This window comes from Rhinichthys klamathensis, unplaced genomic scaffold, assembly GCF_029890125.1.
Source record: "Rhinichthys klamathensis goyatoka isolate OS25496 unplaced genomic scaffold, OSU_Roscu_1.1 h1tg000247l_1, whole genome shotgun sequence".
NCBI lineage: Eukaryota > Metazoa > Chordata > Actinopteri > Cypriniformes > Leuciscidae > Rhinichthys > Rhinichthys klamathensis.
In genome coordinates this window covers 1,196,198-1,213,806 of record NW_026606769.1, presented here as the reverse complement: position 1 = coordinate 1,213,806, position 17,609 = coordinate 1,196,198, and the positions used below count along the sequence as shown (strand labels likewise).

Genomic DNA, 17,609 nt, shown 5'->3' with positions numbered 1-17,609 from the left:
AACTAATAAAAACCACTAAAACATATTACAAAATTACTAAAAATAAAATTAAAATAAATAAAAGCTAATATAAATTACAAAATGTTAATAAATACTATAATAGTATATAGCCAGTGAGTGTTATTTTAGTATTTATTTATATACTATTATAGTATTTATTAACATTTTGTAATTAATTTATATTAGCTTTTATTTATTTATTTATTTATTATTTATTAAATATAAATTGCCTTATAAATAATACTAAAATAACACTCACTGGTTATAAGGCAATTTATATTTAATAAATAAATAAATAAATAAAAGCTAATATAAATTAATTACAAAATGTTAATAAATACTATAATAGCATATACTAAAATAACACTCACTGGCTATATACTATTATAGTATTTATTAACGTTTAATTCATTTATATTAGCTTTTTTTTAATTTATTTTTTATTTATTAAATATAAATTGCCTTATAAATAATACTAAAATAACACTCACTGGTTATAAGGCAATTTATATTTAATAAATAATTAATAAATAAATAAAAGCTAATATAAATTAATTAAATGTTAATAAATACTATAATAGTATATAGCCAGTGAGTGTTATTTTAGTATTATTTATATACTATTATAGTATTTATTAACATTTAATTCATTTATATTAGCTTTTATTTATTTATTTATTAATTATTTATTAAATATAAATTGCCTTATAAATAATACTAAAATAACACTCACTGGTTATAAGGCAATTTATATTTAATAAATAATTAATAAATAAATAAATAAATAAATAAAAGCTAATATAAATTAATTAAATGTTAATAAATACTATAATAGTATATAGCCAGTGAGTGTTATTTTAGTATTATTTATATACTATTATAGTATTTATTAACATTTAATTAATTTATATTAGCTTTTATTTATTTATTTATTAATTATTTATTAAATATAAATTGCCTTATAACCAGTGAGTGTTATTTTAGTATTATTTATAATTAATAAATAAAATAAATAAAAGCTTATATAAATTAATTAAATGTTAATAAATACTATAATAGTATATAAATAATACTAAAATAACACTCACTGGTTATAAGGCAATTCATATTTAAAATGTATAATTATAAAAGGCAATTTACTCTGTAAAACTGCTTAGAAAAGATATTTCCTGTAAAAAGATTCAACACACATTTTTTTAAACAATTTAAAAGGATATTTAATTTCGAAACACGTGTTTGTAATAACATGCTTAATGTTTTTTCAAACAGTGTAAATGATTCCTTATACACAATATATAGGCTAGCTTTCTTTATATTTTACAGAAATCCAGATCTGTTAAATTCCAACTCTGTTTTACCTGTGTACAGTAGTTGATCCTCTCTAAAATAGTAGTAAAGTTTGGTCGATGTTCTGGGCAGTGTTGCCAACACTGCGTCATGATCCGATAACTAAAAGAGAACAAAATCCAAAACACCATGATTATAATTATTAAAACAGATTAGGCACATTTCACTGATGCTATACAGCTTCTAACAGTACATTTTTCATTTACATTTTGTTACATTTACGCTTATTTAAAGGTACAGTACGTAACTTCTTTTTGTTAAAACTTTACAAAATGTTTATAACACGACTACATCATGAATCCATCTTCCAAACCGCTAGAGTGTCAAAAGTTACATAGTGTACCTTTCAGGTTAGGGCTGAGATCCATTTTCAATTTGAGTAACAAATCTGCTATTGTTACTTACACAGGTCCTGGGCAGCTCTTAGGAGGATCCATACGACCTCCACCTGTTACAAACTCCAGTACTTCCTGATTGGTCTTGCAGGGATAAGGCATGTATCCAAGAGAGAAAATCTCCCACAGTAGTACCCCGAAAGACCTACAGATGGAGACAAATTGTATGCAATTACTAATGACTACAATTTCTGACCTTGGTCTCTGCAGCTGAGTCCGGCCAAATAAAAAGAAGTCGCTGTTTGGATTTAAATAGGCAAATGTTTAAGAGTCTATTGGATCATTGCAGTGATTATAATGTTTGTAGCATGTTATATGTTTGGCAACATTTTTTAAACAACCATGTAGGAAGACATCATGGCTCAAATTGTGAAAGAATGGTTGGGAGGGAGCATGAAGAATCATTTTCACACAAGAATTGACACCTCTGAGTCCAGGCCTTAAATTCATTGAAAGTCTTTGGGATGTGCTGTAGAAGACTTTACAGGGTGCTCGACTCTTTAATTTGCCAATACAAGATCTTGACCAAAAATGTATGCACCTCTTGATGGAAATATATGCTGTGATGTTATTTTTGGTCAAGATCTTGTATTGACAATGCAAGAGTAAAGCACTCTGTAAAGCACACACACACAAATTATAGTTAATAATTTAGAGTGATTAAGAGAGAGTAATAATTTAATAAATATTATACATACACGGTGTGTATTTCTTTATGTTTTACCTGAATCTTGGACATAAGTCCAAAGCACTAATCAATTAAGTAAAACTAAAATTATTTTAAACCATTGCTGACAAAATAATTTTTTTTCCCCCAGTAAACTAGTATTACCAGGTATCAGTCTTGCATGTAAAAATGCCTTCTAGGAAGGCTTCAGGTGGCATCCACTTCACTGGCAACATGGCACGGCCACCCTTCCTATAGTAACTCGCCCTGTAATGCAAAAATACTCTTTTGTTAAAACTCAAATCAATGCCTGTGTTCATTATTATACTTAACAGGTACTAAACCACACACACACACAACTTTTAAAAATAAATAAAATAAATATGTGAGATAGTGAAAGCACCTGTAAATATCTCGAGCCATCCCAAAATCTCCTATTTTAGCCACTCTCTCTGGACCAGGACAGGTCAAAAGACAGTTTCGTGCTGCAATGTCCCTGAAACACACAACAGACATACATGCTTGACTTATTATATGCGTGCGAGACATCAAGGTCAAGGGCTGCAGCGAGTTAATGACATCTATATATCCACTGAAGAGCGATTTCCACTTAATCTGACAATGAAGGCTACTTGAGGGCAAAGTTGACTCAGGTTTGCCAGCGAGAAATCACCTGTGAATGAAGTGGTTCTCTTCTAGGTAGCGACAGCCAAGTGCAATGTCTCTGGCCATCTGAAGAAGATCCAGCATACTTAGAGAAGATGGCTGGTTCTGTGGGAAGACAAGACGCTAATGTTTCTGAAGTAACCATATATTATATATATATATATATATATATATATATATATACACATATACATACATACACACACACACACTTACCTTTCTTAATAATAAATGGCACATGGTTTAATATGGTTTCATTTGTAATGCAAAGTATGTTCCACACATGTGGCAAACACACATCGTAAAAGCGAAATGTGTGCTAACTAATAAACAGAGGATAGAAAATTGTCTATACACACAAACACTCACAGTTCTGGGTCGGTTTAGTCTCAAGAAGCTCTTCATGTCTCCTCCTGTCATGAGCTCCAGCAGTATGAAGCGAGGCAGGATCTGGAGACTGACTCCGATACAGCGCACAATGTTCTGATGGCTGAACTTACTGCAGACACAAAGGATGAAGAAATAAACTCAAATGGACTATTGAATGGAAGAACGGGTCAGCTTGTCAAGATAGTACCAGAGTTACATAATAAGGTCATTTCAAATGATGTGAAATTACATTTCTGTGAATATTTTATTGTGTGCCAGTTATTGCAATGTAAAATATTTAGTTTATATTGGTTTAGAAACAATATTTAAGCACCTTGAAGACTATTAATATTATTATTATAAAGCACCTTGAAAAAAAATGGTAACATATGTGTGACTCAAAGCCAAATGAAATCAAAATATCCTCTGGCAGGGAATCACTGATCTAGCCCATGCAATGGAAGTATGAAGGATATGATAATTAACTACAGCACAGTTGCTCAGAAAACTATGAATAAATGAAAAACATCTGTTGCCTGTTGCTAAAGACGATGCCATACGCTCAAAAACAACACAACAAATATGAACCTGATATGAGTAACAAATATTTTTTTTTTAAAAAGAGAAAAGATTTCATAACCTAAAGCGAGTTTGACTGAGAGCAGAGGATTGAAATGACAATGCCATGTGTGCAATGTCTGTCACACACACGTGCGGTCATTACAATGCTGTGTGTGTGTGTGTGTGTGTTACAGCCAAGCATACCTCATAATCAAAGCTTCCATTAGGAAATCCATCTCATCCTGCTCAGAACAGATTTCTGGAAGAGTCTATAAGAGGGATGGAGAGAGAGAAAACACAGAATCAATTAAGAGAAACCAGGAACTGCTTTCAAAGGCAAAGGCAGATCTGGGAAAACTCACCTTTATAGCAACCTGCATGGCTGTGTTTTCTCCATTCATACCCAAAACCTGTCCTTCATACACTTCCCCAAAGGCACCGTGTCCCAACGCCCTATAGTCAAAGAACCCACACAGATACGTATTACTCACATGAATATTCCAGGTTGAATATGATTGTTACATACTGCAGTCTTCCAGTGTAAATGCAGAACTGTAAGCACAATTTTTGTTTGTTTTATGTACTGTATGTCAGTCAACATTTATTTTTTGCTGTTATACATGTCAGATATGCTGTCAACAGAACTCAACTTGTATTTAACCCAGAATATTATTTTAACTAAATACTGGACCAGTGCAACCTGTGGCAAGCTGCATAAACAGCCACTATGTTAAGACTAAACTAAGATGTTTCTTACTAACTAGTCTGACCAACTAAAAGTTAGCCAAGGCGGGTTCAAATTAGACCAATATACGTTTTTATGTAACTGACTTAGACTGCTAAGACTAGTCTTACAAGTCAGTCATCTCATTTTTTTCTTTAAGACTGTTCATAACTTTTTTTTATGCCACAATTCATATTTTTTTTCCGGATACCAACCTTGAGCTTTAATCACCTTAACCTTGATAACATTAGTTAATGCATCAGGTATCATGAACTAAAAATAATACTTTTACAGCATTAATGACACGTTTACAGCAGCATTTATTAATAGGTTATGTTAACTTTCACATGTACCATTATATATTTGTACTTGATTTATATAAATTAATATAAATATATATTATAATTATAACATGAACCTACAATAATAAATGCTGAAAGAGTTACATTTTAAAATATATTAAAATAAAAAAAGTTATTTGAAATTTGTAACAATGTTCCACAATATTATTGTTTTTACTGTATATTTGATCAAATAAATGAAGCCTTGGTAAGCATAAGAGACTTTGTGCAAAAACATTTAAAAAATCTTACAGACCCCACACGTTTGAATGGTACTGTACATCTGCACAGTATAGATACCTGAGAAGGGTGATGTTCTTACGTGGCACCTCCTTAAGCTCACTCAGTGAGGCCGCCTTGCCAGCAAAGCAGTAGTTAGGGTTGTAGTCGGTCATTATGGTGGACGAGCGAATTTTGCTAAGCTTGTACTCTGGGCTCTGCAGACGAATTCTGACCGCGTGCAGGTGGTTCTTCTTACGATAATATACTGCAAAGAGAAAAACACAACAGGAATCAGCAAAAAGTGATCATGCTTTTAAGGTGTTTTCTTTAGGAGTAAATCCACCTGCTTAATTTGCATAATTATTGGTCTCAGAGTACGATGCGGGATAAGATGATCGTGCATCCTAAAAGTGTCTTTCAATAGGCTTTCAGCATGATGGTAATTTTCTCAGAGAAACAGCCATGTGCACTTATTTCTCCCCACTGAATTCTATCAAGATGACAAAATTGTGCATTTTAAAGCCCCTCAGGTGAGGGCTGAAGCTCTGGGCCTGTCTGTCAGCAAGTGATCGGGCAGGGTGGACTCACCCTCAGTGGAGGCTGCCCATGTCCCCGATGCAGGTTGGTAGTCTGCTGGGGAGGGTGCTGCGTGGAGGTGAGAGGTCCCCTTTTGCCATCGGGCTGCTGGCGCAGTGGCGCGAAGCGAAGCCGGCAGGAAGTTGACCAGGTATTAGGGGTGCGAGAAGGGAAGCCCGAGCAAAGACTACCAACCTGCATGGGGGAGATCTCAGGGGAAGACACAAAATTAGCATCCAGTGGAGCTCTGCTAACTAAGGACCCAGAGACCGTGCTCTGCTGTTTATATTTGAGTTTTGAGGTGGTTTTGTGTGTATGCCGAAAATTAATGTCCAAAATATACAAAATGAAAATGAAAAACATGCGTCAAATGTCTTTTTAGAGGTCTGTTTCACTTCTCTTTAATGATTTGTGTAATGACAAGTCTTTATTGATCTTACAAATACATATAAAACGCGTCATGGCACAGCATTGTACAGTTAGTGCACAAGTCAAACAGACAATAAATGTTTTTTTAAATCAAACATAAGGAGGATACTTGATATTAAGCATAGTTATTAAAAAAATAAAGCATTTATAATGATGAGTCCATTGCATAAACAAAGTTAGAGCATTGTGTGACAGACTGTTGGTTTAAGGCATATCTCAATCAAGGGTTTGGGAAATTGAGTTCACTGGGATTCTAGATGAAAATTACAGTAAATAGTGATTTCTAGGTATGCATATTTTTTATTTATTGACATTAAGCTGATGGTAAACGCAGGCAATTTCTTCCTATTCAAACAAATATCCTACTGTTTCTATGCCAAGTTTCTGCACAGTATAATGTTTCAATGCCGGGTTTTCATTTAAGCATATGCAATTTTAAATTGCAATGTTAGAACAAAAAAAATACTGATATATAATATCAGCTATTATTTATGTTATCATAGAATATTTTATTGGCTTTAAATAGATATGAAAACAGATGAGTGATTATGTGTAATTAATTATCAATATAATCATCTATTGGTGAATCCCAACTTCCCAAGTCATTGCTTTTTACTTTTGATATAAATGCTTCTAGAAGGACTTTGACCATTTTTTGTTTCCCTTTACGAGAGGTAAATTCAAAAGGTCAGTATGTTGGACTGCCACCAGCGCAATGGAAGTATTAAAAATTGTAATCAATATTTCTATTAAAGAAAAAATCATGATATCCTCATTAATTCCAGAAGATGCTCACATTTATAGGGACAGTGCATTATGACACCCTCAATATTCCCTCACTGTCCTTTACCGGAAAAAAAAACGTTTTTTGTTGAAAGTACAAAACACACAAGTTAAATAGCAGCAAGAGTAATTAAGATACTGGTCAGCACGTATTTACAAAAAAGCCCATCTGTGAGAATACAGTTAGTTTTGACAATAATTTGGCTTAATTGTTTATTTAAATTTAATATCATAGTCCATGTTTTAAGGTTAATAGCAGTCCCTGTCTTAGTTCCCTACTCATTCCTTTAAGGGGTATTGTGCAACACTACATAAAGTAGTTAGTTAGATCAAAACCAAGCAAGCAATTTGTAAAAAAAAAAAAAAAAAAAAAAAAAAACAAGTTCAAAAGCCAAGATAACACAACCTGTGTTAAATTAACTAACCAGCAAAAGCAACGGACAGAAGGATGAGAAGTAAGTAAATATATGTGAATATTGCAACATGTCTAACTGGCAGTTAGATTTTTTTAGCATGGCTTAAAACTTCTGAAATACACATTCATGTATGTGATAGTTTTTGAAAAGGGTGTGAAGATTCACATCATTCACATCATCCTGTGTACACTAGGCTTCAAAAGTTTGGAGTCAGTAAGATTTTGTAATATTCTTGAAAGAGGACTCTTATGCTCACAAAGGCTACATTATTGAATGCAGTAGAACCAGTAAAAAAATACATATTATATATTATTAAAATAGTTTTCAGCATCATTACTCTAGTCCTCAGTGTCACATGATCCTTCAGAATTCATTCTAATATACCGATTTGCTGAAAACAGTTGTACCGTTTAATATTTTTGTGAAAACTGTGATACATTTTTTTCAGGTTTCTTTAATGAATAGAAAGTTGAATTACATTACAAATGTCTTTACTGATGCTTTTGATCTATTTAATGCGTCCTTGCTGAATGAAAGTATTCATTCTGAAGAAAAAAATGTTTTTTACTGATGCCAAACTTATGAACAGTAGTGTGTCAATTGTCACTATATTACTTGTCCCGTAATGTTTTTTTTATCATGTCACAGTTTTGTTCATGTCACATTTTTAGGCTGTTAAAACCCTTTTCTTTTAGGATTTTTAATGATGAAACACTAATGCCCAGTGGCTCCAACAATTAAAACTATTTTTTGTACTTGCAAAATAATTATAGGGTATGAAAAAAAAGTCACTAACTTTGTTTATAATTTCCGCTGCCTTTCCTGTTGTTGTTATTATTGCTTGTACAAGATCTAAAATCACTGATGTTGCACTTGCCTGAATGTGCTCTTCTGGGAAATCCAATTTTAAACTAAATCTGTCCTGCAATGTCACTAGGACCTAGACAAAGCATGTCAAAGACGATGGAATGTTGACGGCACAGAGTTGACGCAGAACTGGAAGAATCTCTTACTGAGCATGAGGCTGGCACAGGTGAGAACGACACCCGTAACTACTGTGGACGCGATCACTGCCAGGATAAATATCAGGGATGGGGGTCCGTCTGCCAGGGAGCCCAATGGAACAACTGGAGGATGACATCATGAGTGACGAATTAGAAACATTTCAAACAAATGCATATATAAACATACTTTTGAGAGCAAATAGACACAGGCTGTTTAGGTACCTGTGCAGGTGACGTTGTCTGGAGCAAGAACCTCGTCGCTGTCACACAGGCAGAGGATGAGTCTGGTATCTTCATCACGCTTACAGCTCTGGGTCTGACAATGGCTACAATTCAGATACACCTCGATCTCAGCTTCCCCATGACTCTCCATGGCTAGAACACATGAAAACGCATCAATACTGCACAGTAGCTGTGCAAAACCTCAGTGCTTCTGTCTAGGGAGTCTTTTTACCTTTAATTTAGGTTGTATATAACTGCTTTGAGCTAAATAAAAGTTCTAGGGTAAAACAAGCAAGATAACTATTAAAGTGAAATTAGTTTGAAATTAGCCTCCGTGAAATAAAAAATATATATATTTGGTTTAGTATCTTTGCTATGATACTATGTATATGTTAATGTACTTATGCCAAATAAGGTTTACAAAACCTTTTGGCAGACATTTAAAATGTAATATAAATTGTAATATAAAATATTATTTGCCATAGTCCAATTAAAATACAGTTTGTAATAAAATATTTGGTAATACTTTATAATAGAATGAACAAAAAAGATCACATTATATAATGCTAAAGAAATAATTAGTGAATTAACTAGCAACTAGTTGCCTTAAATTTTCGAAAGTGCCCCTATTATGCTTTTCAGATATTACCTTTAATGTAGTGTGCAATATAGCTGTTTGTGAATGTAAACCTTGCAACCCAAATTAAGAACCTTCAAAAAACGCATAATAGGGGCGGTTTAATATATTTGTATAATATTTTAAGCATTTTATACTGTTTGTTAATGACTTAATAATGAAAGTTATCATTAAGTATTGACAAAAATTTGTGCTTGGCCTCACAAGTGATAGTCAGTCTAAATTCTAGCCCTTTACTCCAAACACACTCGCAGTAATAAACAGTGGCGCCAACTTTAATAAGTCACATAAGGTCTTCTATTATCTACCACGAGTTACATTTTCTCAATTTCACGTTTATTACTGAATCAGTGTGTGTGTGTGTGTGTGTGGGGGGGGGGGGGGCAATCCCCCCCCCCCACACACACACACACACACACACACACACTGATTGTGACACACACACACACACACTGAAGCAATCTAGTTTTACTAGAGTTAGTAGTGTACTGTACAAATATAGTTCTCAAAATCTGCAAGATTCTGTGACTGTTTCTAGACTTCTGTAATAAAACACATTTTATTAAAAACTGAGGGTATGTAAACTTTTGAAAAGGGACTTTTTTTATTATCATTTTTTAAGATGCTATCATTTTTTTATTTAAGATGCTATCTTGCTCTTAAAACTCCTAAATGTCTTACAGATGTAAGGGGTGTGTAAACTTAATAGCACAAATGTACATCATTATAGACAGTCTATAGATTATGGCCTGACCTGCCAGCGGTTGTAGAAATATCTTTCCCATGGGGTGAATAAAAGAGACACCATCTTGTCCATCTGATGTGATGCCATCAAGAAGGGGAGCATCCCCACCTGGGCAAAAGTGACAAAGATAAATATTCAGTCATTACATCAGCTAATCCACTTCCTGACAAAAGACAAAAATGCCTCAATAATGATTCTGTAACTTTATAGACCTTATGTAGCCCCGCCCCTTTTCAGCACTGCGCTCGTTGTCTTTTGTCTTCCAGTCTATATTTTCAAAGCGATCTTGCGTATTTAAGAATGATTGGCTCATTTTAAAATCTTCCCGGTCTACTGACATTTGTTAAGACATCTGCTTTAAACATTACAATCCTCATGATAACTTTCGTTAACTTTAAGTAAACCCACTTCAAAAGCTAATTACTCCTCGACAGTGATGCCATAGAAATATACAGAGCGACCGCAAAAACGGAAGTTCAAAGACAATATTCTAAAGATGGCGGCGCCCTTGTTTCTCTGGCACATAAGGTCTAGAACATCTGAACTACAGTAGGATCTAAACCAGTGGTCTCAAACTCGCGGCCCAATTGGCCCGCGGGGTGATATTTTGTGGCCCCCTACTTGACATTAAAGTTTAATGTTAGTGCGGCCCGTCGTTGCGTGTGCCGCGTTTTTTTTTTTATGTGTTTTTTTATTTTGATCCCTTATGGGCTACCATAGATAGTCTCGTGACAGCTTACGGTGGGTTTGTTGTCAATAGTTGTCATAGACAACCGCGAAGTACAAACATAACGCGCCTGGAAAAAATGAGCGCGTCGCTTCAATTATGCAATCAATTATTGAATAATTATAATTGAATAATTATTCAATTATTTGTATCAAATTACAAAATTACGATTGCCGCGCGCCTACATTTGAAATAACGAACTTGAGCGCACAAAATATGTGAGCGCGATATCCAACCGATCAAGCTACCACCAATCAGGCCACGAGCTACTGGTAGCTCGCGAGCGACGTGTTGGAGACCCCTGCTCTAAAACAATGTGAGAATAATCATTTTGAGCTTGTAATATGTGTCCAACAGGTTGATAAGAAGTTTTGCTTTGATTTGTGCAAAGTCAGTAATTTGCCTGAGACACTATACATGTGTAGAAAGAATTCAAGACGGGCAGACATGACTGCAAATATTTGTATTTCAAAAGCAATAATTGTTTTTCTAAGTATAATAAAAGGAAATGTGCCTTCCAAAAAAAAAAACATTTAATATCATATTGAAAATAAAAAGGACATGAGCAAATATAAGAATCACAAAGATGTGTTATAAGGAAAAGAAAAATAAGATTTGTAAAATGAACTTCAACTGTCAGAAGGACAGCCAAAGTCCTTTTAGTCTCTGGGACAGCTCATGAAGAACCAATCATGTACAGAAAGGAATGTTCTAATTCAGAGGAACAGTTCAGAAGAAACGTTAATAATAAAGATTGAGAAGATTGGATCAGTTGTGCTCCTTTTTTGGAATACTTGAATACTATTTTTTTGTGGAATACTTGATGCGGCCCCGCCTGACCCAGACTCTACCTCCAGCGGCCCCCAGTTAAGTTGAGTTTGAGACCCCTGATCTAAACATTTTCTACATTTTCTAGAAGATACTGCTTTTGCATACAGAGTGTAATATAAGGGTCAGAGTTTAAAGTAACAACAGGTCGTTTTTTGCTCTCGGGCTCCCCCTACAGTTGGGAAACAGTATTGTCCTCTACTACTGTCGTAAACTGTCATCCTACATGCACATGCATTTGTTGACAACCATGATAGCCCTGAACACTGTAGGAGGAGGAGGTCACATGCAGGTGTTCTCGCGTGTGTGAAATGTCTTCATCCCAGGTACAGTGGCATATATTTCAGCATGTCATATGAATATAATTTCATGTGTTTTATTTTTTTTATAACGACAAATGATCGCGTTTACAAGCCAGCGTCATTATAGTAGCCTAGTCTATTGGTTACCGTTTTACTGAATCTATATGATACTTCAATGCAATGTTTGAGTAGTTGATAATAACCATATATCGTCAATATTATATCAAGCTACCATAAATTAATCTGCAAATTTTACAAATCGATTTGCATTATAGCTTGAGGCAAGACAAATAAACAAATATCACAGACATGTTAGGTATCCTAAAATATGATTTTATTAATAATCTTCCTCCTTTCTTTGTACATGTTGAGTAGACTACACTTTTTAGGTCAAACATTTGCTATTTGCATTTCATCGATTGCAAAGTTCAAATCAGAACGAGAATACTAGCGATAGCTAACCATCAAAAACTAGAATATCGTTTACTAGCTACCAGATTGATAATTCGCTATTACTCTAGCGAATTAGAGAGATTAGAGAGAGGCATTCTTTTTTCGATGGGGGGTTCGATGCTCCCTGCACACGCAAGGTCTCTCGCTCGCTTTCTCTCTCTGCCGTCCGCGCGCGTTGGAGCACAGTCTCTGTCTCGCGTGCGCGCTCGCTCTAGATTCCGGGAGATTTGAACTAATTTGCGGTATAACTTGTCGATCACGAGTGGCTCAACAGGTAGAGATCTATAGATAAACTCATCTTTCAGGCATTTGACCGACCGGGTTGACAATTTAGCGTGAGAAACCGGGGGTGTGGCGTGTGAGCGTGTGAAACCAATTAAATGCGGGTGTCTCACGGCCAATGCGTGAGAGTTGGCAGCTCTGCAATGTTGATCCTCGTTCTGCCTTTAACGCGATCACTTTCTCTTTTTCTCTTTTTGCTTTGCTCCGATAAAACCTTTGCTTCTTGTTTTTCTGTGCTGCTTCGGCCATGACTATAACATTTGGCTCGCAAGTCCGATTTTAAGGAAGTGGGGGTGGTGGTGGAAGTGACGTATATGCCGTAAAGCAGTCGAATTTTGTAGTTCTCTTTGTTCGCCGGTTACTACCCGAAACCCAAAGTTTAAAAGTACGATTAAAAACGCTACAGACCCCGTCAGGCTATGGCAGACGTGTCATTCAACCTATTGTAAGTCGATGTACCATCACAAGAGACTTGGAAATATATTATAAAGGCTGAAAAGTTACCTGTTGTTACTTTAAAATAAGTAAATAAAATACTATAATACAATATCAAGCAATGTGTATCATATAATATATGTATATAATACAATTTTATCATTTTTAAAATAGTACACACTACCATTCACACTTGGGTTCGGTAAGATTTTTTTAGGACAATTTTATTTAGCAAGGATGCATTAAACTGGTCAAACGTGACAGTAAAGTCATGTATTATGTTACAGTCTTGTGATTGTGACATATGTACAAGTGTTTTTAATCTAACATTTACCTCTGTATCCTCCACCACCCCCTCCAGCGGTGCAAGCGCCCCCTCCTCCCCCAAACCCCCCAAATGTAGCCCATCTCAGCACTGACAGAGCCTCAGGACAGGATGAGCCTCCTTGACCACCTTCAACAAGAGCTTTCCCTCCCCAGGGGAGAGAGGATGAGTCACTCCATCCACCTCCTCCACCTGAATACACACACACAATATTGAACTGCTTGTTAATTCAGTGCAAAGCATGTTAGTTAAAAGATGTTCCACAGACAAGTTTGCAAATACTGTTATTCGTTGTCTGCTCTTCTACTTATTGTGCAAATTTGTCTATAAAGTGAGGGCCAAGAACTGCTTTCTCATGACATTTCTGCATAAAAAAAGCCTCTTCCAGATGTCAATCCCACAAAACATCCGTCATAATTTATAGGATTGTCAAAAGATAATATGACCCCGGTGGCTAAAACTGAAACAGCAGCATCATATTGTGGAGAAAAAAATGGTTGGTAGCTAATGGAATTAAAGAGGCAATAAAACATTCATAAATGTGGGATTAGCTGGAAATTGCTGAAATAATACTTACCTTCATCCAAATCTAAACCGCAGAGTAATTGTTAGCATTCAAAGAAAGCAATTGTAATATCAAGTCACAGTAAACAAGCAGTGACTGAGAGAAGTCTCTCACCCTAATGCTGAACATATGGACAAAAATATTGTGAGACACCTCACAATTATTGAATTCATGTGTTTCAATCAATTTCCACAGGTGTAAAAAGTCAAGAACCTAGCCATGCAGTCTGCATTTACAAACATTTGTGAGGGCTCAGTTAATTAAAGCGTGGTACTGTGACAGGATGCCACCTTGGCAATAAGTCAGTTCGTGAAATTTCATCCCTGCTAGATATTCCACGGTCAACTGTAAGAGGTATTTTTGGAAAGTGGAAGCATTTAGGAACAGCAGCAACACAAAGGTGGAAGACCAGGTCTGCTAATTCCATAGCTGAAGAGTTCCAAACCACCACTGGCATTAATATCAGCACAAAAATGACAGGAGCTTCATGGAATGGGTGCAGTGCAGCAGTTGCATGCAAGCCTCACATCACCAAGTACAATGCCAAGCATCAGATGGAGTGATGTAAAGAACACCGCCATTAAACTCTGAAGCAGTGGAAACATGTTCTGACAAATCATGCTTCTTTGTTTGGCAGTCTGATGGGTGAGTCTGGTTTTGGCTGATGCCAAATTTAATGGGTTTGGTGTGGAAGAACTTGTTTGGCCCACACAAAGCCCTTACCTCAACCCTTTCTAACACTTTGAAGTGGAACGGTGATTGCGATCCAGGGCTTCTTCTCATCCAACATTAGTGTCTGACCTCACAAATGCTCTACTGGATGAATGGGCAAACATTCCCATAGAAACACTCCAAGATCTTGTGGAAAGCCTTCCCAGAAGAGTGGAAGCTGTTATAGAGGGTATGCATTGGCGTCACACCCGCCAGAACACGCCACCCCTCAGCCGGACTGGTTGGCAAAAGAGCTGCTGCATGACTGGATGTAATAGGGGAAACTGCAAAAACGCGAGTAAAACAAGCGATTATTAGTTAAAAAAAAAAGGTTGTACTCGATATAGTGTTCCTTACAACTTACCAAAGATCCAGAGATCCATGGATAATGACATTGCCACGAAACCTGTTTCCTGACATTTACACTACTGGTCAAAAGTTTCAGATCGGTAAGATTTTTTATGTTTTTAAAAGAAGTCTCTTCTGCTCACCAACGCTGCATTTATATATATAAAAAAAGTAATATTGTTAATTACCGTTTCCTATTTTAATATATTTTAAAATGTAATTTATTCCTCTGATGAAAGCTGAATTTTTAAGCATCATTACTCCAGTCTTCAGTGTCACATGATCCTTCAGAAATCATTCTAATATGCTGATTTTATGCTCAAAAAACATTCATTATTATTTTCAATGTTAAAAACAGTTTGCGGCATTTACGCTGAAAACCAATGCTGGCGCTCAGTCTTTTTGCCACTCAGTGGGCGTAACCGCAGTCACTCCGGCCGATGGTGACGTCACACGCATACCCTCTATACTGTAGCTGCATAGGGGGACCAACTCCATATTAATGTCTACAGTATGTATTAAAAATGCAATGTCATTACAGTCCCTGTTGGTGTAATGGTCGGGTGTCCCGATACATTTGTCCATATATTTATACATATATAGTCAATACATAGCAGAATGAGGTAAATTCCAGAATATGTTTTTCATTCAAGAAATACTGCAGTGAGCTGTGCTGTAAAAATACTGTACCTGCTGCTCCAGATTTGCCATTGACACCAGAGGCAGAGGTGTCATTCTCATATTGTTCCAGGAAAATCTGGTCCAGGCTGCTTTCAGGGTCCTCCAGGTAGGCCTTTCCTCCCCCTCCTGCTGCAATCAGTAAAGGCACTAGTTCCCCGTTCTCCATCTGCCCCCGGGCATCCCAAAAACAACATCAGAGTTACTTTTCATCCAAGTAAAAAAGAAAGCCAGACAGACCCTCATTTACATCTGTGTTTCAATTCAGATGACTCCAAACTATTTCAGGATGTCTCAAATATGCTTGTCTAGACAGGCACTATCAGACGACGACTGCTGTCCACATGGCTCCCCTTAAGGGTACTCACAAAGCTGTGATTGATGTTTTTAAAGATGTGTTTGAGACAAGAAAATTGGAAGAAAAGAAAGATCTTACCCGATATATGTATGTGCCTCCCCCACCACCACCACCGCCCCCCGCCCACTTTAAGGCCGAACCATCACCGTCAAAACCATCTTCAATCACAGAAGACTCGCCCAGACAGATTTTATGTGTCAGGGGGTTCCTCTGTACATATGTGAAGACAACATTGAAATGTACAGTAGACTGAGAGCTTATACATAAATGCTTTGTAAATAACCAAGTTTCACTCACTCCCGGACAGGCATCTTCTCCTTGGTGACCAATTAGGATGTAGAGGATGTCCCCTTTCTCCAGTGGGAAGATAGCTGAGATGATGACACCATGTGAGCGCTTGTTATGGTTCTTTGCTCCTTTGCCTCCTGCGGCTCCATAAGCTGAAATCCTGGAGAATGAGGATGTTTCCTTAGAATTCCCAATGCACTGAACTAACAGAGGACACACCTGCTATATCGAATTACTAATACCCATAAAGAGAAGCAGAAAATAATTTAAAACAAACCTTAAAAAGAGTAACATTTGAAAACAGATGAACTATGGTCTAATTATACTGTTTGTATATGGGAATGAATATTTTATATATATATATATATGTGTGTATTAGGACATTGAAAAAAAAATACATTGCAATATTTTGTTTTTCTGCGATATAAAACCAATTTCACCAGATGATTTGAATGGCTCTATTTGAAAAGAATGCATCATTCTAGAGTAATTGGGGTGATTTTGTAGGGGAGTGAATCTGCATAGAAAATAATAACCAAATTAAAAGCATATATATATATATCCCTCGCAAGGGGATCTTCATTCTTGAGGGTCCTTGGCATAACAACGTTTGAAAATATACTATTAATATACCAGTAGTATATTAAGCTATTAAGTCATAAGTGGGCCCAAAATCATCACCATTATCCCTTTGAATATAAACACTATCATTTTAATAACATACAACTTAATTAAGCTGAGCTAATCCTGAAACGTAAAAGCAAAGACTTTCATTCCCTCACACCACTAAGGAAGATAAAACTTCCTGTCTGGAGGCAAATATAATATTTTGTTATTAAAACCAGTCAGTGCTTAGGGCACCAAAACAAAAGGATACAATATAAAATAATTCAGTTTACGAATGAGGGATAGCTGGAGCTGGAGCTGGATCTCTATATTTCAGTCTGGCACCCTGAATGCAATAGTATCACAACATAGTGTCGTCTAAGTTCATCTGATAGTTATCTGCTATATTTTCCTGTCTCCTGCATGCCCTTCTTTCTCAGACAGTTTTGGAGTTGTTTTTAATGAGCTCCCATGACTAGCCTCTATAATCACTGTAAATCAGTTCAAAGGCTTGACTACACAGGGGCCAGATTAAGTGGAGTACAGGAAGAGATTTATTTGTGCCTACAGCCAGTGAGTCATGTCTCTCTCTGACTTTA

The 17,609-nt window shown here is 35.9% G+C and overlaps 1 protein-coding gene across 1 annotated transcript in view; it reads right to left on the bottom strand.

Annotated features, from left to right (window-relative positions):
• ltk (leukocyte receptor tyrosine kinase) overlaps nucleotides 1-17,609 on the bottom strand; it is a 56,888-nt gene that overhangs the window by 1,425 nt on the left and 37,854 nt on the right. The window contains exons 13-28 of the mRNA XM_056266351.1: nucleotides 16,414-16,564; nucleotides 16,195-16,326; nucleotides 15,771-15,927; nucleotides 13,466-13,648; nucleotides 10,114-10,212; nucleotides 8,723-8,875; nucleotides 8,510-8,623; nucleotides 5,371-5,557; nucleotides 4,368-4,458; nucleotides 4,210-4,274; nucleotides 3,445-3,574; nucleotides 3,083-3,180; nucleotides 2,813-2,905; nucleotides 2,575-2,676; nucleotides 1,753-1,887; nucleotides 1,359-1,449 (exon numbers count right to left, since the gene is read on the bottom strand). Coding sequence (XP_056122326.1) covers nucleotides 1,359-1,449; nucleotides 1,753-1,887; nucleotides 2,575-2,676; nucleotides 2,813-2,905; nucleotides 3,083-3,180; nucleotides 3,445-3,574; nucleotides 4,210-4,274; nucleotides 4,368-4,458; nucleotides 5,371-5,557; nucleotides 8,510-8,623; nucleotides 8,723-8,875; nucleotides 10,114-10,212; nucleotides 13,466-13,648; nucleotides 15,771-15,927; nucleotides 16,195-16,326; nucleotides 16,414-16,564 — 1,981 coding nt within the window. The remainder of the gene's footprint in view (nucleotides 1-1,358; nucleotides 1,450-1,752; nucleotides 1,888-2,574; nucleotides 2,677-2,812; nucleotides 2,906-3,082; nucleotides 3,181-3,444; nucleotides 3,575-4,209; nucleotides 4,275-4,367; nucleotides 4,459-5,370; nucleotides 5,558-8,509; nucleotides 8,624-8,722; nucleotides 8,876-10,113; nucleotides 10,213-13,465; nucleotides 13,649-15,770; nucleotides 15,928-16,194; nucleotides 16,327-16,413; nucleotides 16,565-17,609) is intronic.